General features: G+C 51.0%; 1 protein-coding gene across 1 annotated transcript in view; it reads left to right on the plus strand.

Moving 5' to 3' along the window:
- ADAMTS2 (ADAM metallopeptidase with thrombospondin type 1 motif 2) overlaps nucleotides 1-23967 on the plus strand; it is a 238136-nt gene that overhangs the window by 145666 nt on the left and 68503 nt on the right. Inside the window, exon 5 of the mRNA XM_049649005.1 lies at nucleotides 17717-17800. Within this exon, the coding sequence (XP_049504962.1) occupies nucleotides 17717-17800 (84 nt within the window). The remainder of the gene's footprint in view (nucleotides 1-17716; nucleotides 17801-23967) is intronic.

The following is a 23967-nucleotide window of genomic DNA, read 5'->3' on the forward strand; positions in this document are numbered from 1 at the left end:
TGATATGACATAGTCACATAACAAAATTTATTTCCCTATTAGATGTCAGACTGGACACTAGCTGTAATGAACACCCTTACAGCTAAATCTATCACTCATCCATTACTGTTTCCTTAAACTGAGTCCCTAAAAGTGCAGTGCCTGGTCAACAGGTATGGGCATTTTAAAGCTTTCTGTGCCAGAATGTTCTCTGTTAGGATTTCACCTATTAATGCTCCACTGAGCAAATGCCTGTCTCCCCTCCTCCTCCTACCACTGAGTCCTTTTTAGCTATGGTAATTTGAAAGCAATGCTGGGATATACTTTTTGTCTTTAAGTTGTATTTATTTGATGGTAATGAAGTTGCATCTATAAAAATATATATGTACTTTAAAACAGCAATCATCTTACATGTTTAGTGTTGGCCTATTCATGTTCTTTATTCTATGGGGACATTAGTTTCTATCTTGTTAATTTGAAGAACATTTATATTTGAATAGGTTCACTTTTTGTCTGTCAAGTGGGTGGAAAATATTCCCTGTAATTCTGTTTTTTGCCCTTTGTTTTGTTTTGGGGCAGTTTGCTATGGTTTACATTTTTGTGTGTAGTGGTGTCCTGAGATCTTTCTCTCCTTGGGTTTTCCCTTGGGTGCCATGTTTGGCACTTCACACCCTCCCCCAGAAGTTAATCTTCTAGAGCTTTGCTCTGGTCACCCTGACAGACTCCCGTGGCTTCTTGTCAGCAGACCGTTTCCCAAACTCGTGGCCCTACACTAACCACCTGGCTATTCTTGCTGAGTTCAGCCACATCAGAGACCCAGAATGTCTCTGATTACCAAACTCCTGGGGCCCAGGGCAGAATGAATGTGTGGCTCTCTTGTTTGGAGATCAGGAAAAAGTGCCCTTAAAGGTAGATATAAAGGCTTTTTCCTTTTTCCTGTGATCTCTGTCTCTCAAATTGTCAAGATTTAAAAATTGTCTACTGATTGTCACCGTAAACAATGAAAAATTAGAATTTTAAAGTATTATCATGAATTTTACCAGTTACCTTTATATTGTAAAAAGCTTATTTTATTTTATATTATCTTTGTTTTTTAAATGTTTATTTCTTTATTTTGACAGAGAGAGAGAGAGAGAGAGAGAGAGAGAGACAGAGAGAATGCACGTGCGGGCACATGCCCCTTTGCAGGGAAGGGGCAGAGAGAGGGAGAATCCCAAGCAGGTTCTGTGCTGTCAGCATGGAGCCTGACTCAGAGCTTGATCCCACGAACCGTGAGATCGAGACCTGAGCTAAAGTTGGAGCTTTAAGCGTCTAGCGTCTAAAGCGTCAAGAGTCAGACGCTTAACTGACTGAGCCACCCAGGCACCCCGTACAAAGCTTATTTTATTTTATTTTATTTTATTTTATTTTATTTATTTTTTAAACGTTTATTTATTTTTGAGACAGAAAGAGACAGAGCATGAATGGGGGAGGGTCAGAGAGAGAGGGAGACACAGAATCCGAAACAGGCTCTAGGCTCTGAGCGGTCAGCATAGAGCCTGATGCGGGGCTCGAACTCACGGACTGCAAGACCATGACCTGAGCTGAAGTCGGACGTTTAACCGACTGAGCCACCCAGGCGCCCCACAAAGCTTATTTTAAATGCAGATATTACAGCATTTAACTTGGATGCAGAATCACCAAAATTAAACAGATTTGTGTTTCATGGCTCATGCCCGGAGGGTGCCAGAAGTTCACACAAAACACAAGCCAGACTCAGAACGGTTGGAAGGAGGAAGAGAGGAGCCCCCAGGAATGGAGCCAGTGGAGGGAGTGCTCTCTTAGACGCAGATTATCACAGGTGCCCCAGGTCATAGCCAGCAGCAGGAGATATGCCCTCTGGGCCTGACAGCTGCTTTGTTCCCTGACTGCTGCCCCTGGAAGAGCACATCATGCCCTGGTATGGGGTGGGGATCTGGGGACATTAAGCCTGGCATCTCCCCTTCCCTCAGGCCCACTGCCCCAACCCAGGGCAGATGGTCAAGGCTCTTTACACCTTAGCAACTGGATGGGGGTGCCCAAGAGACTCGCCTCCACTGAGACTCATGTGGGGCTGCCTTGGGTGGGACCACCACTGCCATGTCCTGGCCCGAGAGACCACGGGGCATGTGCACCCACCTTGCGCCTGCATGCAGGCCCCTGCCCAGGGCAGAGAGTGGCAGTGATCACAGGGTGGGGAGTGGGAGGCTGAGACCTTGTCCTGTGGAGTCGGGACCACTCGTGAGCCAAGGCCTCACTATCCTGTTGGATTTTACTTACAAAACACAGATTCAAAAGTGAAATGATGAGGAATGTCAAGACAGCAACCTCAGAGCGTTAAACCCCAAGTGCAGGGCCCTTCTGGATATGGGCCCTGGTTGCTGGCCCATGAACTCAGCAACATGAGCCCTGCACTGAGACCCCGCAGCCCAGCCCGACCCTCTCCAGACACCTGATGTGGCCTGTGCTCCCTGCTTCGGGCCCCATTCTCCATGACCCTTCTCCATCCTCTGCTTGTCCAGAGGCTCTCAGCCCAAAGCTACACTGACTCTCAGCTTTCTGTCCAGATGAAGAAGGCTGTGCCTGAGAGAGTGCTGGGGCCAGATTACTGGCAGTGGCCTCGTCCTCTGGGGCCCTCACACTGGTTTTTAGCTCCCAAATTCCAGAGGCTCAAAGGTTGCTAGCAAACCCAGGATGAGGCCCTGTCCTTTTGGCCTCGGGGTCCTTAGCCTAGTCAGAGAGGCTGTGAAGCCACATTGAGAGCTTCTATCCACTGCTTGTGGGAGGAAGGGTCTCCTTCCCAGCGCTGGGAGGGCTGTAAGGGCAGAACTGTGAGCCGTGAGCAGATATGTGGCCTGTCCAGCCAGGCTGGCTCCTCCAGGCCCCATTGCCACACCGCCGCTGGGCCCCACCTGGGCTCCCTGCTTAGATGTGGCTCTCCCGCAGCCGGCCTCCCTCTGCCGCATCCCATTCCTGCTCCTCCCAGCCTTCAACCCTGGCTCATGCTGTGGCTCCTCTGGACCCAGCCTTGGGAATGAGGAGCTTCCCTCTACCCAGGACTCCCCTCTTCCACGGGCTCTCCTGGTGCACTGGAAACCACTGTCCTGTTTCACCCTTTCTCCTTAGAAACATGCTCCCCTCTGTGTCTGGTGCTCCCAAGCTAGGCTGCAGTCAGCACACCTGAACACACCTGCTGGGTGTGTAGAGGAATCACCACATTTTCACAGACCTGCTCTGCCAGTGCCTGACTGGTCTCTGCCTCCAAACTTGGTGTGTGACAGCGTGTGCCTGGATGCAGCCCCCATGCTCACGGCACATCCAGTTACCTTGCTAGCCACAGATGGTGGTTTTTCTCCTGGCTCCGGTGAATGGGAGGCCAGGGAGAAATACCTTCGGAGGAGACTAGAGCCATGATTCAAGTAACATGTTTACGTATGCATTTTGAAAAGTAAAGGGGCGCCTGGGTGGCTCAGACTTCAGCTCAGGTCATGATCTCACCGTTTGTGAGTTCAAGCCCCGTGTCGGGCTCTGTGCTGACAGCTCAGAGCCTACAGCCTGCTTCGGATTCTTTGTCTCCCTATCTCTCTCTGTGCCCCTCCCCACTTGCACTCTCTCTCTGCCTCTCTCAAAATAAATAAACTTAAAAAAAAAGTAAAGTAACATTTGTGCCAAAACTTTAACAAATCTACACCTTGGGGCCAAGACCCAAAAAGCCTTCTCATGTGGGTTATTGCCTTTAGCTAAAGCACCAAACAATCCTGCTCTTCCCTGAGACACCAAAGGCCTTGATGGGATCTCAGTGTACACAAAGACCTACAATTTCCTATCTGAGCTGCTGGTCTGATTGTACTCCTTGTGGATGTGGGTGAGGCTGACCATTGCGTTGGGTGATGGCTTGCCCCAGAAGGTGGCCCACGATCCTCTTTACCTTTGGGTATGTCTGCCAGAGGCCGCCGAGGCCGTCACTGCCTGCCCTGGAAGTGCCACTCTTTTTGGATGGCAAACATTTTAAAACATCAATTTTATGTTAAACTAACCTTGGGCGTGTTACTATTGAGTTAAAGCAAAATTCACAGCAGCTTTTCCAGATAAACAGAGATGCTAAAGTAAGGTTGCCAAAAATATAACCCAAGGGCCAAATCTGGCCTGTCATCCTTTTTTTTTTTTTAATAAAGTTTTGGGATATAGCCACACCTGTTCATTTGTGAATTGTCTGTGACTGCTTTTGTGCTCTAATAGCAGAGCTGAGTAGCTGGGACGAGGATATGTGGCCCAGGAAGCTGAAAACAGTCACTCACTGGCGCTCATGAAGTATTTGGTTATCAGGCTCTAAAGAAATCTTCTATGTGCTCTGTGCGCACCTTGAATTGTGGCCCCAGCACTCTAGAGTTGACATTCACATCCCACCACATCCGTACACTGGGTATACTTATTAGTGAAGCACTTGGTAGAGAATGAGGACCAGCTTCAGAGTCAGGAGCAGCTGTATCCTAACCCTGGCTTTTACCTACCTGGCAAAGCTCCTGCCTCGCCCTGCTCTTGGTTTCTTCATCTTTGAACCTTCCACACACTCTGAGAACCCATAAAGGCTAGTGAAGTCCCTAGGAGAGAAGGTTCCCCTCACCCTTTTCAGCTCTCCAGTCTTCTGCAGCTGGAGCAGCCCTTTCCTGCAGGCCATCATCGGGGAACTTGCCCTTGAGCCAAGCTTCACCCCTCTTCCTGCTCAGACCTGAGCCCACCCCCAGCCCCACCCTAGGCTTGCCAGCTCTGTGGACCTGTGAGGTAACTTTGGGGACTCCTTTACAAGCAATTAAATGAGCTGGTCATTATAGCCATTTTAAAACAGCAGAGTAGGAAGAGCAGATTTCTGAGCAGACAGAGCCGTCTCTCCCAGCTGTGTTAACTGCTTATGTTCTGGAAGAATTCCTGAGCCCCCAAAGCATCTCTTCTGCTGAGACAGACACACTCTTTAAGCCTACTGAGAATGTGTGCTCCAAAGAAACTTCCATGCTTTCATAATAGAGGCCATATCCTTTGACCTTCCCCCCCCCCAGCACGGGGACAATCCTCTGTACAGTATGTTCTTAAACAATTTTTGTTGAATGAATGATCTCTGTCTGTGCCAGGATTCAGATATTTTTCCTCTTTTCTTTTCTAATTTAATCCAGAAATTGGCCTGGGTTTACCAAAGCCTTGCCAGGGTTTGCAAACAATCAAAGGCATACAAGCTCCATTTCTCACCAACTTCCAAGAATGTTGGGGCCGTGTGGCAATGGTGAGGAAGGCAGTGGCAGGGACAAGAATATTTTCTGCTGATCCCCCGGGGGAGGGGGGGTGTCCTCTCGTGACCAGGCCACGGAGCTGCAAGCTAGCCAGGGCGAAGGCACTGCCCCAAGTCCCCATTCACGTGTCTCTGGCTCTGGGTCCTGGGAAAGAGAAAAACATCTCTGAAACTGGACACTGAAACCTGGTTCTCTTAAGTTGGAAGGGAGTAGGCAGAGCTCCCAGGCAAAGGGGGACACGTTTGGGTTTGGCCATAGCACAGGGTGGGAGTTCCCATGGCCGCTCAGCAGCTCCCCAGGTCCCGGGGTCTGCTCGTGTCCTGGGCTGCAACAGGGCATTCTGGCCACCATTCTGGCTCCTCATGTGTGTCCTACTGGCCTGAGAGCATGGCCCTGTGCGCTTCTAGGAGATAGAGCTATCAGGGCAAGCACTGTGCATGAGGCTGATAGAACGCTTAAGAGAGGATACGTGTCATGGCTGACAGAATCAGGCAGGGAGGCATTGGCCCAGGTGAAGGTGGCTGTGGGCAGTACGGGGTGGTGGGGATGGGGTGACAGGAGAGGGCACGTCCCCCAGAGATCCCCTCCTGGGTCCCCCTCACTTGTGGTCATGGAGGAATGAGCAGACCTGCTGTTGCCAGCTTTGTTTTTTTTTTCTTCATGAGAAGCTGGAAATCCAAGTTTTATGGGAAATCTAATTATTTTTCAATGTCAGCAACAAATTGAAATTAAGACCTCACACTGCACAAGTGAATCAGAACACGACCGCAGGACACAAGTCTGGCTGGTCAGCTGGTGGATGGTTCCTTCTGGCCAGGAAGAAAGGAGGCACGGCCTGCCCTGCTGTGTCCTGTGATGGGGGATAATTAGTGCCACCTCCCAGTGCTGTCGTGAGCGTGACTCGAGTTAAACACCAGGAAAGTGCTTTTAGCAGAGTGCGGGGCCCATGGAGGGCATCCCACGAACACGAGCTAGTCCTGGCTTTGTGTTTGTGCATTGGATGCTCTCTGAACCCCTGGTCTAAACTGGGCCTCATCCTGGGCACTGGAGTACAGGAGTGAGCAGTCATGTCCCTGTGCTCAAGAAAGTTGGAGCATGGGAGGGGTGGGAGCAAGGAAGAGAAGAGTAATTGTACCCTGGTTAATACATGTGCTGATTGTGCAAATACAGGGCATTCTGGGTCACAGGGAAGAGTGCCTCAGATGAAGGCCACTTGAGCTGCCCTTAATGCAGAGGCTGGGGTTAATGAGGAGAGGAGCCTTGTGTATGCCGGTGTTGCTGCAGTGGTAGAACAGCATGTGCAAAGGCCCAGTGGCATTACCACATCACAGCATGGGGTTGGGCCCCGCTGGGGTGTATGGTGCTGGGATGAGGCAGGAGATGAGGTTGGCAAAGCCTTAAAAAAAATTTTTTTTAATGCTTATTTTTGAGAGAGAGAGAGTGTGTGTGTGAGTGGGGGGAGGGGCAGAGAGAGAGGGAGGAGACACAAAATCTGAAGCAGGCTCCAGGCTCTGAGCTGTCAGCACAGAGTCTGATGCAGGGCTTGAATTCATGAACCGTGAGATCATGACCTGAGCTGAAGTCGGACGGTTAACTGACCGAGCCACCCAGGTGCCCCAAGGTTGGCAAAGCCTTTTGTCTCAGGCTAAGGGGCACAAAAAGGGATGATATCTGGGGTCCCTGCCATACTATGATAGGGGAGTGATTAAGTTAGTTTGGGGTCTAAAAAGAGAAACTTCTGTCTTTAAGAGTTTGGGGCTTATGCCTTCTGTTATTGGAAACACCAGTGTGAGGTGAGGAGACTGAGTTTTTATGCCTGGCAGCCCTGTGTGAGGAGTCAGTCACCTGTTGTGTCTACATTGTGCCTGGTGGCCCGTGAGTTCACTCTCCTGGACAAGGTCACTGAGGCTCAGAGAGGTCGGCTAGTGTGGCCAGGGCATGGCAGATGGGATTCACGTACAGGTGGGAAGATGGGCTCTTAGTGGGGATCTGGCCCAGGTGCCTGTCCCCTCCCTGCTGTTCTGGCCTGAAGAACAAGTGCTCCTGAATCCTTGAGGAAGAGCTGAGGTATGTTCTCACCTTGGATCTCTCTGATCTCCCAACAGCTATTGACATCACTTGCCCATGCCCAGCCTGTTTTCCATCTACTTTCCCTCTCCTGGTGTTTTCTCTGGCCTTTCCTTCTATTGTGTCTTCCTGTTCTCTCTAAGATTTGCTCCCTCACGCAGTCACCCATTCAGTGCATGTTTACAGAGCTCTTGCCACATGCCAGACACAGCCGTAGGTGCTGGAATGTGGTGGTGAGGAAGCCTGGGCAGCAGTGGGGGGGGGGGGTCCTGCCTGCATGGAGCTCACATTCCAGTGAGGGTGGGGTGGACAATAGACAGCCACCCCCCTCCCCAGCACTGCCACCCCCGCCCCCAGCCATGATGATGTAGGTGGAGAAAGTTCCAGAGGGGGAGGTACCATGGTCTGGCCTTACCTCCGCTTCTTCTTCCCTGAAGAGTGTGGCACCCTGCCCCCACCCCAGGGTTCTCCCCAACCCCCCTCCCCTCTCCAGGAGGCCTCCTGACAGCTGATATAGGAGTCTGGGAGCAGCTTGCCCTTGGTCTCCCTGGGGAGAGCTGATGGTTGTCAAAGCGGGAGTCAGTCATCGTGGACAAGGAGGGCCAGGCATCGTCACTCCTCGGTGACAGCTTGAAGCAGCTGCAAAGCTTGTCTCTGAAGACTCCAGCAAGGGGGTGACAGCTGAGCTGGGGAAGTAGAGAGTGTGGCACCACACTGGGCTCCTGGTCTGGGCTGGCTTGAGCCATCACTCTCAGCCTGCCCACTCTGTGCTGAGGTACAGTCGTGGGTCCTGAGGGGTCCTGCTCCCCTGCTGCAGGGGCACTTGGCGGTGTGTCTCAGGGGGATTAGGAGTTCATACAAAGGTGTCACATGCTTAATGTCAAATTCAGAGGGTCTGCTTACCTGATTTTCATGTTCCGCACCCAGCAAAGGGCCCAGCATATAGGTATTGAGTAAATGTCTTTTGAGTAAATAAGTTGAGTGAGTGAATTCTCATAAAGTGACTATGGTCCTACAGACTCCCTTAAGTTTTTTTTTTAATGTTTATTTATTTTTGAGAGAGAGAGTGAGAGCATGCAAGCAAGGGAGAGGCAAAGAGAGAGGGAGACACAGAATCAGAAGCAGGATACAGGCTCTGAGCTGTCAGCACAGAGCCCAACGCGGGGCTCAAACTCACAAACTGGGAGATCCTGACCTGAGCTGAAGCTGGATGCTTAACCGACAGCCACCCAGGCGCCCCCAGACTCCCTTAAGGCACAGACTCAGGGCACCTGGGTGGCTCAGTCGGTTAAGCATCCAACTCTTGATCTTGGATTTCACTCAGGTCATGATCCCACAGTTTTTGTGAGTTCGAGCCCCACATTGGGCTCTGTGCAGAGCCTGCTTGGGATTCTCTCTCTCCCTCTCTCTGCCCTTCCCCTGCTCATGCTCTCTCTCTCTCTCTTTTAAAATAAACATTAAAAGAGAAAACATAGACTCTACCTGTCCAGGGAAAAGACATCCCAGTAGCCAAGGGTCCTTATCCCTTCTTCCTTATGACCAAAGCCTTTTCTCCACCACAGATGCTGGAAGTTTGAATCATCAGGTCATAAGGATGCATAGGGTTTAATTTCAACAGATTTGCTAACTTGCTCTTGAAAGCCTTTGCCCCAGTTCCCACTTGTGCTTCTGTGGGTGTGTTTCTCAGTTTCTCTGGGCCTCAGTTTCCCCACCGGTAAAACAGGGATAATAACGCTCACTTGCACGGTGTGGGACGTGAAAGGTAATGACGTGAGGAAGTGTGTGGTCCAGGTTTTGGAAGGTCACTGCTTACCAACAAGGTGCCACAGTCATTCCTTGGTCAGTGACATCGGCCAAACCAGCCAGCTCTTGTCCTTGAGAAGCTTGGCTGTCATGGAGACACCTCACTGCTTTAGGTCAGTAAGGAGGACAAGGGCCTCGGTAGCCTGGAGGCACAGCCCACACCCTCTGCCTGGCTGGCGAGAAGGTCACAGCAGAGAGGAGCCCTGAACTACTGCCATTCCCTGCAGAGGATGCCACACCCTTGACTTGTCCCTGGAATTGGAGCTGTTTGGGGGTTCGGGGCAGGGTGGCCTCAGAGGGATGGAGCTGGCCAGGTACAGGGAGCTTGGGCTTTATCCTAAAACTTTCAGACCTAACAGGTTCTAGGCACTGAGGATAGAACAGCCATAGATGCAGGCGAGCCCCTGGTTCTCGGGCACAGGTGCAGTGGACAGAGAGGGCAGCTGACAGTGGGGGCATTCGAGATGGTGATAGTGCAGCACAGGAAACAGCCTGAAGGGGAGCAGCGTCCACGTTAGCACAAGGGATGTGCTCCCAGAGAACGTGGGACACAGACACGGGTCTGGGGAAGCAGGAGACAGCTAGGTGTTGGGGCGGGGTGGTCTGTGCACTCCTTCCTGCCAACGAGAACGCGTGCCCCCAGGAGCTCTCTCCCTTCGGTTGTGGGCTCCCTGTGAAGCACAGTGTGCCCTCCTGTCTTCTCGTCTGCCGGTTGGTTCTGGGTGTCTGGTCTGAGCCTGGGCCCTGGTGGTTGGCACACCGCTCAGCCCGTGAAGGGCCGGCAGGGGAGCTCAGTGACTCGATCAGATTCTGGTGGTGCAAAGGGCCACATGCTGCACACAAGGCCAAACCGTTTCTTCCCCGCGTTCAAGGAGGCTCCGTACGTTCTGGGTGTTAGGAATGGCGCTAAACGCGAGTGAATTGCGTTCTGGGAGGGACATGTTCCCCAGCAGACAAGCCTGGCAGTGAGTGTAATGCTGGAGGATAGGATTGGACCAGAATCCTGTGCTGGGAACACAGGTGACTGTCTAAACAGTTCTGCTTTTCTCTGTCTCATCTGGGTCAGTGCCTGCCTGGCAGGGTCTCTCCCTACCCCCTTGTTATATGGGGACCCCTGGGGCCCTAGTGGCAGTGGGGAGGCTGGCATGAGCCCTCACCATTTTTGCTGTGAGGTGGGGTCAGGTCTGGCCCCGGGCTCTCTACCTGGATGGCTCAGGTGTGCTGGGCCCCACCTGGTCCAGGGCAGGTTCTGTGATGCCCTGTCCACTATGCAGCCTCTCCCAGCCCATAGCCAGCCACCCTCCACCCCAGCCAGTGTAATACAGGAGTGTCTGGAGCCCACCTCCACCCCTCTGGGGCTGGGGGGAGCCAGGCTGCTACTCAGGCCAGTTCAATCAAACCAGCCCCACCCCATTCCTCACCTCACACTTAGTGCCACATTGGGAATGGACTCTACTCTCATGATGTGGTCTCCGCTCAGAGTCCAAGTGGGAAGCAGGGCCCGAAGCCCTCAGAATCTGTGTGTTTGACCCTAAAGGTGTGTGGGGAGTAGAAGCAGGGATGGGGCACCATGACCCTGGCTCTGGCTTCCTACCTCTCCCTCAGCTCCTCCCGTGACCTCCTTCATCAACCAGGACACTTCCCTCTCCCCTGTTGCTGTCCCCAGGGATTTCCCGTGTGCCACGGCCAGCCCTCCTCACGATGGTATCTTCCCTCTTTCTTTCTTTGGGTCAAAATAGTGATAGGACAGCAGAAAAATGTGAATCACAGTAGGAAGGAAAAAAAAATCATTGTTTTCCGATGACATCACGATACCCGGTTGGACACAGGTGACAGAGATCACGTCACAGGGGTGGAGGTTGTGCCTTTCAGACTCTGAGACAGTGGGGGAGGCGAGGATGCCTCGAGGTCTTGACACGGTGGTCCTCTCCCCAAAAAGCCTTTTCTGGATGAGACTCCGTGGGGGTCAGGTCCCCGGGGCTGTGTGGTCAAGTAGTGCCAAGGAGCTCAGGGGTACATCAGGCAGACAGGCGATGGCCCCGGGCTCTCCAGGGCCATGGCAGCTGCCAGCAAGAATCAAGATCCCTGCCTTCTCTCTGCTCCTTCCCTGTCAGGGGCCTCCAAACAGTGGCCTCAGGGGGGACACCAGGCCCTGGCCTCCAGCCTCAGCAGAGTATGTCCCTCCCTTGTTCTGTAGCATTACCCCCTTTCTGATGAGTTGCTGGTCAGTGAGTGGGAAGGTCAGGCCCCACATAGTGGTGTGGCCATCCCTTACCCACAGTGGGGCCTGTCAGGGAGAACCCCCCAAAGTGGGCCACACACACATGCACACACACACACACACACCCCTGGTGGGCAGCAGTGTGGGCTTTGGAAAACGCCTGGCGTGCACTCCGGTGACCCAGAGGAGAGCCCCTGGTGGGCCCGGGAGTGAAGCCTGGGTGTGTACCATATGCCTGGGGTTTTGCTAGATGCTTTAAGTACAGTGTTGAGGCTGGTGCTGGTAATAGCCTGAGTGATAAGGACCCACATCATGGCAGGATGGTGGCTGAGCCCACGCTAGAACCCGTGCAACCCAACAGAGAAACAGGGAAGGTGCGGCTCTGTGCAGTAATTAGCATCGACGGGACTGTCCTAAGACAGGTTTGCTCTTTGTTTGCCTGGTGAGCATATGCTGAGCCTCCGTTGGGTTCCGGGCATCCACCTGCTTGTCTGGTGGGGGAGAAGCCCTGTCTCCACCCTGGGGACCTGCAGAGGTATCCCCAGTCCCAGCAGAGGGTGGCCTGCCATGGGCCTGGGGGCAGGAACAGTTTGGTCATCCCTAGAGGAGTCTTGGCATCTTAGGGCTGTGTTCTTGGACTTGGTGTTGAAGGAAGGTTCTACCCACCTCCCATTTTTATTGTACAGTCTGAACCAGTCCTGCCCATTTGCATTTCTTGGCAGTTCGATATTTTGAGCAGCAGCTAGCATCGTGTTTGTTCTTGTGTTGCCTGAGATGCCATCATGGAGAAATAAGTGGGGAAAGGAGATCTGCAAAGGGATGTTTATTCTCACAGTAAAACCAGGCTTTTGCTGCCCTGTTCGTGTGTCAGGAGATGCACACAGATGAAAACAGTCCTTCCTGGAAGCCAGCAGAACCCTCTGCCCCAGCTTCCCACGGCACTTTTTTTTCCTGCCTCCACTGGGATGGTCCATGCCTACTCCCAAGGGTCCTCAGAGAGACCAGAATACCCTAAATACCCCAGGTATTTCAGGGGTCCCAGAGAAGCCACCAAGCACCTTATGAGCCCTGCTTCCTGAGGCCTCATGACAGACTTTTCCGGGCCTGGCTTGCTCCCCAGTGTGGTGCCCGGAGAAGCTTGTGCTACCCCTCTGGTTGCCAAAGTTCAGCTCAGGGGAAGAGGTGACAAGTTTCCTGGAGGTTGGGCACAAGGGATGGGAACCCCACCGATGGCTCTGCCTACAGGGAGCCCCATCTCCTGGACCTGTCTTCCCTGCACCCTCCTGTCCCCAGATCCTTCCAGCAGAGGGGAAAGTCACCTCTGCCCAGCAGGGTTAGGCCACCTGCCAGGGCTCCTTGGTCACCAGGGTGGAACTATGCCACGAAGAAGGCAAACTTTTACATTATCATGCAGAGCCTGTGTCCTTCCTTATTGTCTATTCCAGAACAGAAACTTGGCCGCATCTTTGCATAAGCAAAAGGCACATTACAGTGTATTTCCCCAAACAAGAGAGCCCTTGGCCTCTCTCTGCACAGAGAAGGGCTGCGGCTTTGAACATTTTCCCCTAAGGTTTAAAGATTCCAGGATCAATTTCTCAAGACAGGGCTCAAGGACACTGTCCTGGCTTCCCCTCCCCCTGTGGTCTGAGCAGAGGAGAGCAGCCTCCCTAGCACACAGGTTTCCAGGAGGGTGGAGTAGGGATGGGGATGCGCTTGGGCATGTAGCTAGGGTCTCGGTCATTACAGGGCATCATGAGTCCTGCCGCTGTCACACATTTCTGCCTATTTCCTATTGTTCCACATTCTCCAAAGTTACTCACCCATTCATTCATTCACGCTGCTGGGGACACAGCGGTGAGCAAGGAGAAACGGTGCCTCTCTTATCAAGTGCATAGTCCAGGCTGGGAGCAACTACTTTAGGGGGTACTGTGAGCTGGGACAGTTGTGTTGGGGGGAAAGCATGAGAAGACAGAAGGCACAGCAAGTGCAAAGGTCCTGAGGTAGGGATGGTCTCTCTGTGCAAGATGCACAGAGGCCAGTGGCTGGACCACAGTGAGCAAGACCAGGGCAATCTGAGAAGAGCCTGTAGGACTTTGATTTTATTCTGATTGCAGTGGGAAGGCCTTGGAGTGGATGGGAATTAAGCAGGAGGGTCACCGCCCCCTCCCTTCTTTGAAACACATTTATTACCATGACTTTGTTTTGTCAGATGCTTTTCAGATATTTCAAGAATTCTGGGGCTGGAGAGGGGGAGAGGGAATTCCATTGCACAAGCAGCCGGAGAGGGCAGCCAGGCTTTGCGGAAGGCGGAGCTGTTGAGATTGGGGCCTCCCAGGCAAAGTGGCTAAAGGGGAACACAGAGCAGCCAGCCAGGGCCAGCTTAGAGAGGGCTGCGAGTGCCGAGTGCCGAGTGCCGTGCCAAGGTACCGGGGCTGCTCCTAAAGGCAGTGGGGAGCCATTGAGGGTTTCAGGCAGAAGAAGAGGAGGCCAGATCTGCTGAGTGGTGACCGTCCTGAAGAACGGTGCGTGGGGGTGTGGGCAGGACAAGAGGCAGAAATGCACTTGGGAGCCCCTGCTGCCTGCCTGCCTGCCTGCCTGGGAGATGGGGTTGGGGTCAGGGGAGGAGTGGGACGATGTGAGGGAGATGTTTGGAGGCTGTCTTCCGTCTTCAGTGACCCTTTTTGCCATGTCTGTCAGCTCTCTGCTTGGCAGAAATGTTGTAGCTGTGTTCCTATTAAGGAATTTGACTCATCGTTTCCCAATGGTCTCCATGCACAGGTGGGTCCCATTGGCTTCTAGCATCTGTGCGGCATCTCGTGGGGAATGGAAGGGAGCTGCGCTCCAGGGCTGAGGCAATTTTGCAGCCCCCTGAAAAGCTGATGTCACCCTGGGGAGCAGGGCAGGGCCCACTTCTCAGACCGGCAGAGGGAAAGGGTGGTGGGTGGCCCTCTCCTCAGCACTGCCCTGCATTCCCTGAGAGGTATCATAGAGGGAGGCCAGGGCATGGCCCGCTGACTCTCCTAGAGGAACAGACCATGTGGAGAGGTATCCCCCATGGAAGGGACAGAGGCTTCCTAAGGGAGAAACCATGAAAGGCTCATTGCAGTTGAAAGCAACTGGGGTCAGGGGGTGGCTGGGGGAGTCTCCAGAGCAGGCCTGGCTGCCAACCTGACCCATGGCCTAGCCTCCTCACTGGCTCTCTGATGGGTATGCTTCTCCATAGCCCAGCCCAGCCAATGCAAGCTGGCAGCCAACAGGCAGCTTGGAAGGCAGGGCCTCCCCTGTCCAGTGTCCGCTCAGTGGCCTGACACCCCAGACTCAGGTCGCCTTGCCACCACCCCCAGCAGGATGTGGGCCTCTGCCTCATAGAGCTTAGCACTGAGTGGTGGGGTCCCTGGGGTTCTGGTTACCTCCTGTCCCAAATCAGGAGTCAGGGTCAGGCCTGCTCAGTATCCAAGGACATGGGACCCCTTACCCAAGATGCGAGTGGCTACCTTTGGGCACAGTGGCAGGAGCCAGGGGAACAGGAGGATGGTGGGCCCTTATGGGCAAGATCTGGGCCAGGAACTGGGAAGGGGACCTCCCTCCCTGTAGGAACCAGCAAGCATACCCTCACTCAGAACCTCAGCTTACCCTTTGCTCAGGTGGGATTGACCACCTCTCATTCTGGCCTCCAAGGGCTGTTGGGAGCATAAAATGATCTAGATAATTCTGTGAACTCAGCCCTGAATCCCTTCCGAATATCAAGGCAGGTTTCCTGTCTTCGTAAAGATTGTAACACCACAGGCTTACAGCCTCACCGTGCACTTGAGCAGCCAGGTCCGCTTGGGATGCACCCCTAGGCCAGCTCTGAGAAGTGCAATTAGAACATGGGCTCCAGAGAGGCACTATCAGGGTGTCAAAGGAGGCTGAAGCCCCTCATTTTCTGGGGAAGCTCTGAGAGATGACCCCGGGACATTTTTCCTCCCTGACTCCATGCAGAGCAAAGATGGACCACCTCCATTTCCCAACAAGAGGATGAGGCCAAGCAGGCCCCAGGGTGTCCCAGGGCTGTATAGGAGGTGCCCTCCCCAATTCTAGTCCACGTCACTCCTGACATCTGTTCTTTCTCTCCACTCATCCCCAAATCTGAGCCCCACACTTGACACTTCAACTGCTGTAGTGGGCACTTCAATCTACATTCCATAAAGGAGGCAGAGTAATCTTTGTAAAATGCAGTGTCATTATATTTCTCTCAGGGCTCCATATCCTCCATTGCTCTTTGAACAGAATTGGAATCCTTCTCACTACCTGAATACTTGTGTAGTCTGACCTCAGAGGCCCTTTCCCCCTGCCCAGTTCTTAGAACACACTTTACTGCCTCTGACCCCCAGGACATTTGCATATGCTACTTTCTTTGCCCGGAACACTATCCCTGCTTTGCTGAGCTAACTCCTTCTCATTTCTTATCTCTGAGATGAAATGCCACATCCTTAGGGAGCCCACTAATCGTCACTAGGGCAGATTCACCATTAATATGCCCTCAATTTCCCTGCCTATCTCTAAAGGTCCTCATCAACATCATCATGATGGTGGAGCTGTTTTTTACAGAAGGCCAGTTCCAGGCTGGTTACTGAATCCCAAATGCTAACATGATGCTTGGCATGCAATGGGGCCAATAGCTTTCTCCTGGGTCTACTGGGTACCTGCTAAGGTCCGTGGGGAAGGACAGTCCAAGGCCAGGCAACTCGGGACCCCGGGGGGGGGGTGGTGGTGGGCCCTGTGAAAGGCCAGGGTGGCTCAGCTTGAGAAGTCCCATTGCAAATCTATAAAGGGGCTCATTGCTGGACTGGGGTGGGGGGAGGAGGTTATACACTTGGCAGGATGGACATCTACACACCAAAGCTGATGGGTGAAGAAAAAGGCAGCTTTTTTTTAGTTCTTATATTTGATGCCACCCTCACTCCAGGATTGAAGGGAAAATGTGACCCGGCCCCTGAGAGGTGGCTCAGGCTCTTCCTGTTCAGAAGGCTTTAGGGGGAATAGTCAGGTCAGAGGGTAAGCTCTGACTCTGGGCTTGCCTTAGCTCAGGCTACTCTAACAACATACCACAGGCTGGGTCACTTAAACAGCACATAGTTAATTTCTCATAGTTCTGGAGGCTAGAAATCCAAGATCAAGGTGTCAGCCAATTTGGCTCTTAGTGAGGGTTCTCTTTCTGGCTTGCACATGGCCTCCTTCTTGCCATGTCCTCACATGGTGGGGGACCCCACTCTCATGACATCAGCCAATCCTAATAGCCTCTCAAATGCCCCACCTCCAAATAGCATTATGTTGGGGGTTAGGAACTTGAGGGGACACAATTCAGCCCATACCAGGGCTGTTCATCTCCTGTCCCTCCTCCCTCAGGATAGGGGTGGTGCATGGCTTAGCCACCCTGCATCTGCACACATCTGTCCCAGCATGCTCTGCCCTGGGCATTGACCCTCCAGGCTTTGGCCCTGCAGTTGGGGTCATTCAGGGTTTATTCTCTCTGCCGTGGCCACACAACGTCTGCCCTCCTACAGGACAGCACCCCCTGGACTCTCTCTGAAGCCAACCCACAAGCCAGCCCGCAGCTATCCTGCCCACTATCCCTGGGTCCCCTATGTGTAGTTGGGAGCTGTACTCCATTTGGGCTCTCTGAAGCCACCCCTTCTCCATATGAACCTGTCCCTTCCTAGGTCCCAGACAGCAGGATCAAGCCCTCTCTGCTTTTGACTTCTTCCCAAATATCAGGGCTATTTTTATGCTCCCTGCCCTGTTCCCCACCCCCCACACGTGACTCAAGACATGGGCTGGAGGTCAGGGGTGGAAGGAGTAAAGTGAAGCCTAGTCATTCCTCTCGGTCTTTCTTCCCCCTTTCCTCCCTCCTGCCCCCTCCAGCTGCAGCGGGACCTCTCCGTGTAACTGCCTTCTTGGCTTCCACACCATGACTTTCAGTCAAAGTCTGTGAGCCAAATTGGCCAGGCTTTGCCTGTGAGAGATAAAGCAATACTTTGGAGACAAAAACCCCTTTCTCTCTTATAAACTGGCTTTTAGAGCTATCGTCTCACTGTGGACTAAAAAGTCTAGTTTGACCCACATTTAGGGATGTGCACCCTGCCCCTGTGACCTCATGGCAAGGCTTCCGGCAATCCAATTTAGTGGTGGTGACAAATATGGCATCTTGCTGTTAAGCTTTGTGAGACAAGGACTGTCATCCCTGTTTGTGGAGGGCACCGCACAGCGTGGGCGGGTTGACAGCCTCCCCTGGGCTCCACCTTGTCATCTGCAGGTGGTCCTCAGGCCTGTGGCTCCTGCTGACACCTCCCTGGTTGTCTTTCAGGTCAACGAAATCTATCATGACGAGTCCTTGGGGGCCCACATCAATGTCGTGTTGGTGCGGATAATCCTGCTTAGCTACGGGAAGGTGAGTGAGCTGGTGGCTTCCAGACACAGTGGAGCCTCCCCAACTCTCGTGATCTCTGTGGGGTGAATGGGGACCCTCCAGTGAGGCACAGGTCTCCTCTGAAAGCCAAAACCTCAGTGCCTGTCCCCAGCTTGGCCCGTGGTACCTGGAAGAGACAAGAAACTCGTGAGCCTCCCCCATATTCCTGATCCCCTTTCACCTCACCCCTGGTTTTATAATGTAGGTTTTGTTATTATTCATGTGTGGAGAGGCTAGCTGATGATCAGGAGGTGACTGCCATGGAAAAGTCGGTTTATCATTCACACAGGGCCACTGGGGCAGCACCAGGATGGGTCAGAAGGCAGAAGGAGTGGGGGACTGTTGTCTCCACAGGAAGGGCTGGGTGCGGCAGAGTAAGCAGGCACAGGACTGGCCAGCGTGAATAATTCCTGTGGGCTCTGGGTCGTAGGTGGCTAGTACCTGCCCTGAGTGACTCAGGCAGGGTGGTGAGAGCCCAATGAAGGAGGTGGCTGGGGGTGTGGACTCTGAACTGGTTGGTTTGCATTTGAAAAGCATGCTCCAGAGCGAGTTGTTTATTATCTCTAGGAATTGGCTAACCCCAGGAGGGTCAGCATGGCCCCAGACATCAAAGCATCAGAAACACAGGTTACTTCTCCCCTCCCTCCCACCTCTTCCACCCATGTTCTCCTCTCCTTATGCTGTGTGGCTTCTGCCCTCACTGGGCTCTCTTGCCCTCCCTACCTTCTCTTGCTGTCAAGCTTGGTGCTGTCTTTCCTAGCAGCGTGCAGGGGTCTGTGCAGCTGGGGTAGGAAGCCCCCAGAGACAGTGACCCAAGACCTGAGACAGAAAGATAAGGGGATGCAGAGAAAGGAAAGATGGTGAGGAAGGAAGAAGCCCTGTGCTGGGCAAGTCAGAAGTACTTTACCCGTATTAACTCACTGAAGCCAAGGGCAGATGGGGAGGCGGATGTATGACAATGCCTGTTTCACAGATAAGCACCCTGAGGCTTAAAGTGGGTTGGTGGTGTTCTGGGTGAGTGGCCAGTGTCATTTGGCTCCTGCGGAGTTGGGCTTCTCACCCTGCAGCCAAATTCTAGACTCCATCGTCTGACTTCGCTCAGTATGTACAAAAATCAATCATCAGGCATGGTAATTAGGTACAGGGTTAATTCATCTGCTCAAAGGCAAAGAATCTTGGTCTCCAACAGTAAAATCGAACTGCACACAACCTACAAGGCCCGTGGTATAAAAAATGACAATGGAGGGCTCGTGTGGCCGGATGAATTCCAGGAATAGTAGATCTTGAGCCCACTCTCTTTACCCTAGGAAGCATGTCCCTCTAAAGTAGAAGCGGCCACAGTAAGGACACCAGTTATGCTCTTTCATGCACCCCTGGGAGAACATAAGATGTATCAAAGAAGACTGTCAGAACAAGGTAGAAATTGGAAAAAAACTAACCGCGGGAGTCTTTCATTCTCTTTTTAAGATCTTTAACAGATTACATTTTAAAAGGCATAGAAGTTTCAAATAAAATAATAATAATGTATAAAGTTAAATTAGTAGTTCTATCATTTTCTTCTTTGCCCTGTGTGACTCCTTTTTGAGGAATCCTAGAACACTTGAAAATTACAAAAGTACTTTAGGTTGTAAAGAAAATTCCAGTGAATTTTATACAGCAGAAACTGTCCGGGCTATCTTTTCTGACTCAGTGCCCTAAAACGCGGTGGAAGGAAGGGATATATGAACTGAAATAAAAAGTCCAATTTCTTTGAAAAGTTAAAAAAACAACCTGCTGGGAAGACTATTAGAGCTGGGAAAATTAATGAAAGTGATAGTACTACAGATCAAAACCTATATAGAGTGTGGCCAAAGCTGTATTCAGAGGCAAATTCGCAGGTGCTTTCCAAGATTACACAAGAGAGAATGAATGCACATGGACCCTGCAGTAATGTTAGAACAAAAGTCCATAAGAACTGCAAACCAAAAACCTAAGGAGGACAAAAATAAGGAGGTAGTTTCAGAAAAGCAGAAATTAAAAAATTAGGAAATAAAAATAATTGAACCAATCAAGAAGAGAACCTTAGTGAATGCAAACCTCTGACATAAAGAGAGAGAGAGAGAGGAAACACAGACTGAAAGATGAGAAAGGGTGTACACAACGTAACCTACACCAGGATGCTTATCTGGACAGAAGAGAAGGCATTTGGGGCAGTTGCCACACTAGGCCCCTGCTGGAAGACCCCCAATTTGGGTCCTCTCTCAACCTCCCTCCCTCCGGATGGCCAGCAGATGAGGTGGACCAGCTATTGGAGGGCTTAGGGAGGCTCTCTAGCCCTGTGTCCAGGTTTGGGGTGCTGCACTCCCTGGGAAGGGAAGCTGAGGGTGGACCCTAGCCCAGAGATCCAGTCCCAGCCTCCATTCACAGGCAGGGGTCTTTGGAATGGCCCAGTGGAGTAGCTGTCCACATGTTCTGCACCCCCCCTCATTTCTCTCCTTCCCCAGACCAGCTCCTTCCAGCCCCTCCATTACCACCTGGGGCCCTCCAGCCAGCATCCTTCAGTGTCTGAGAATTTTCAGAAATTTGGCATGAAGTGTGGACACAGTGAGATCCCCCACCCCTTTTCTCTACTGCTGGAGGGGGGAAATGGGAAACTTCAGGTTGGCCAAGGGCATGGAAGTAGATAGAGTTGGAGAGCCACAGAATGGTCTGGGCACCAGGTGGCAGCTTGCGTCCCCTCTGCCCCTGGTTGCCCCCATATTGGTTAAAAAGAAAAATTTGGAAATTGTGTGTTGTTAATTGCTTCCTAGTGGTAGCAAAGCTTTGGCTCTCAATTCGGCCTGAAATGTGTTGATTGCTCAAGGAAGCAAAGCTTCGTTTATTTTAACTACACCCCAGCAGGCTCTGTGCTAAATTGTCCCCACCCAAAGCCATTTTTTCTTGTTGTTTTCCCCTTCACAGCTGCCAGCAGGTAGATAGACTGTGTGACCAACAGGCCGACATTTGCAGAAGTGTCAGAACCTGAAGGTGAACAGTTGAGTATCCCTGAGTCAGGGACGAGGACACCCTGGGAAGCCAAGGATTTCCTGGGAAATGAGAATATTTCAAAGCCGAAAATGTTAGAAAACACCATAAGTCCCATAACCATGGAGGGAACTCAAGTTCTCTAGCACTTTCAGAGTTCTCTGAAAATTACCTCTAAATAGAGAGTCAGATGATCTATTTTTGCCAGTGCATTCTTATTCATTTCTAAGGAATTATTAGCAAGGATAATACAACACCATGGAAATCGTTTCAGAGCACACACACACACACCATATATATATATATATATATATATATATATATATTCTGACATCCACCCAATTTATTTTTATAGCCAGTGTGATTCCTATACTCAAAGCTGCCAGAGGTAACATGTCCAAGACAATGTGCAGACCTGTCTTCCTTCTAAAAATAGACATAAAAAATCCTGAGGTTTAATTCAATAATGCAGAAAAAGAAACTCCCAGCACTATAAAATAGGGTTTATCCTGGGAATAAGGCAATTGTCGAATATCAGGAAGTCTGTTCATATAATTCATCACATTCGTTTGCCGAATGACAAAAGCTTGTAATTGAACCCATAGTTTTTGAAGGGTTTCTGTGTGCCAGGCTCTGTGCTGGGCCACTGACGTGGTCCCTGACCTCAAGAGCTTCTAAAGCAGAGGTACAGACAAAGAAACAATGATAACAGGGGGTCAGGGACTCATGGGGGGAAGATGAGGCAGGCAGCCCTCACAATGTCAGGCCAACTGACTGGAAGGGAGTAAAAGGGAGAAGAACCAGAAGAGGGGTGTTTCCAGGATCTGATTTGCATTTCCAAGAGGATCCCTGGACTCCTGTGGGCAGCATGGTGGGTGGGAGCCTGGCTGAGGAGGGTGCGGGCGCCCTTGAAGGGAGGACGGTGGTGGGCTGTACCGAGACCATGGCCACAGGCTGGGGTAAAGAAGGCAGATGGAAGAGAACTGTAGGAGGCCAAATCCAGAGGACGTGGGTTCTAAGTGGATGAAGGTGGGGAGACCCTGAGCCCATGCCTCAGGCAGCCAGGTGCGTGCTGATTGATGTCAACCACTCAGATGGACAACACAGGAAGAGAATCGGGGTGTCAGAGGGAGAAAGGCAATGAGTTCAACAGGGATGTGTTGAGTTTGAGGTGCCGAGTGCCACCCCAGTAGAGATGGCAGGAGAGGCTGGCATGGGGGCCTGGGGCTTGGAGAGAAGAGGAGTATTGCTTGCAAAAGCATGAGTGGGGGGTGCATGGTGAAGTATGCCAAATGGGGGGCCCCTTAGAAAGAGCTCCCAGGAGCCCCTGATGCTGAAGCCACCAGCAGGGCAAGGGCATGGTCTGCAGCATAGTTGCTGAGAGAGTACCTCCCAGTATTCAAAAATCTGTGAAAACTAGTAACAGATGGTAACATGACAACCAAAATTTTATTTAAAGGTGGAGAAAAGAAGCACATGTCCCTAAGAGCGTCTGCATAGCTAATTCATAGGATGCTCCCAGACGTTTACACGGGAAAATTAGAGGGGTTCCATAGTCCAGTGAGTCTGGGAAAGACTTGTCAAAGAATCTGTCAGAGACTTTACGACAGAAATGTGCACAGTGAATCTCAAGAAGTGGATCACTACACATAGCTTCTCAAACCTGTTTCTCAGTGGAACCCTTTTCCTCACGTAGTCAACATCCTACAGAACTCACTTTGGGAAATGCTGCCCTCATTGAGGCAGTTACAGTAAACGTGGTGACCAGAAGGTAGCTTTGTTACTGAGGTTCTGGAAATTCTAGATAATGTCTTAGGACATGGAACCAATATCAGAAAAGAACAGATGAAATTTTAATTGGTTGCTGATGATTATGTGCCTGGAAAACCCAGAGGATCCATTGTAAAGCTTTTAGAGTTAATTAAAGAAGTTTAGTGACATGGCCAACTGTAAGATAATTCTATAAAGATCGCTAATTTTTGCACAAACCCACAATACCCTAGTAGTAGGTGTAATAGGGAAAGAAAAGTTCCATTTACAAAAGTAAGCAAAAATATAAAATATCTGGTCCATTCCTAACAAGATAGATACAGGACCTACAGTAAGTAAATCACACATGGTTTTGTTTTTAAAGTTTATTTGATAGAAAGAGAAAGAGAGTGAGCACAAACAGGGGAGGGGCAGAGACAGGGGGAGAGAGAGAATCCCAAGCAGGCTCTGCACTGTCAGTGCAGAGCCCTGTGCTGGGTTCAGATCCACCAACTGTGAGATCATGACCTGAGCCAAAGTCGGAGGCTTAACCAACTGAGCCACCAAGGCGCCCTGAAAATTGCACATTGTTAATGATAGGAAGGAAATAAAAATAAAGGCAGAGACATATGTTGTTCCTACAGGAAGACTGGGTATAGTAGAGATACTGATTTTTCCTAAATTAGTAGTTGGAAATTTGGTGAAATGATTCTAAGATTCATCTGGAAGCCTTATAAGCCAGTCAAGACTGGCTGGGAGAGGCACCTGGGTGGTTCAGTCAGTTGAGCATCCTACTTGATGATGTCAGTTCAGGTCATGATCTCATGGTTCGTGGGATTGAGCCCCACAATAGGCTCTGCACTGAGAGTGTGGAACCTGCTTGGGATTCTCTCTCTCCCTCCCTCTCTCTGCCCCTCCCCTGCTCGTGCATGTACTCTCCTTCTGTCCCTCTCTCTCAAAATAAATAAACATAAAAAAAAAGACTGAATGGGAAAGCCTCAAAAGCTAAGCAAATAAAGAGAGATTTACCTCAAACATCTTATAAAGTGAAAATAATTAAAATCATACTGTATTTGCGTAAGCATTAACAGATCAATTCAATAAACTATGGAGCTCTGAAACACTTAATATATTTAACTTAACATGTGATAAATATAAATGAAATGGTTATTAAGTGTTATAAATAAATATATGACAAATATAAATTTCATATATAGTAAATTAAAAATAACATATGATAAATAACAGGCCAATAAAACATTCAACTATTTAAACCACAAAAATCAAGAAGAAAATATTGGTTGTCAAGGGGGCTCCTTAAGCGTAAGTACAATAGAAGGAATTGTAAAGGGGAAGATAGATATGTTTGAACACTTAAAATATAAAACTCTCCAGAA

This window comes from Panthera uncia, assembly GCF_023721935.1.
Source record: "Panthera uncia isolate 11264 chromosome A1 unlocalized genomic scaffold, Puncia_PCG_1.0 HiC_scaffold_17, whole genome shotgun sequence".
In the NCBI taxonomy this organism is placed as follows: Eukaryota; Metazoa; Chordata; class Mammalia; order Carnivora; family Felidae; genus Panthera; species Panthera uncia.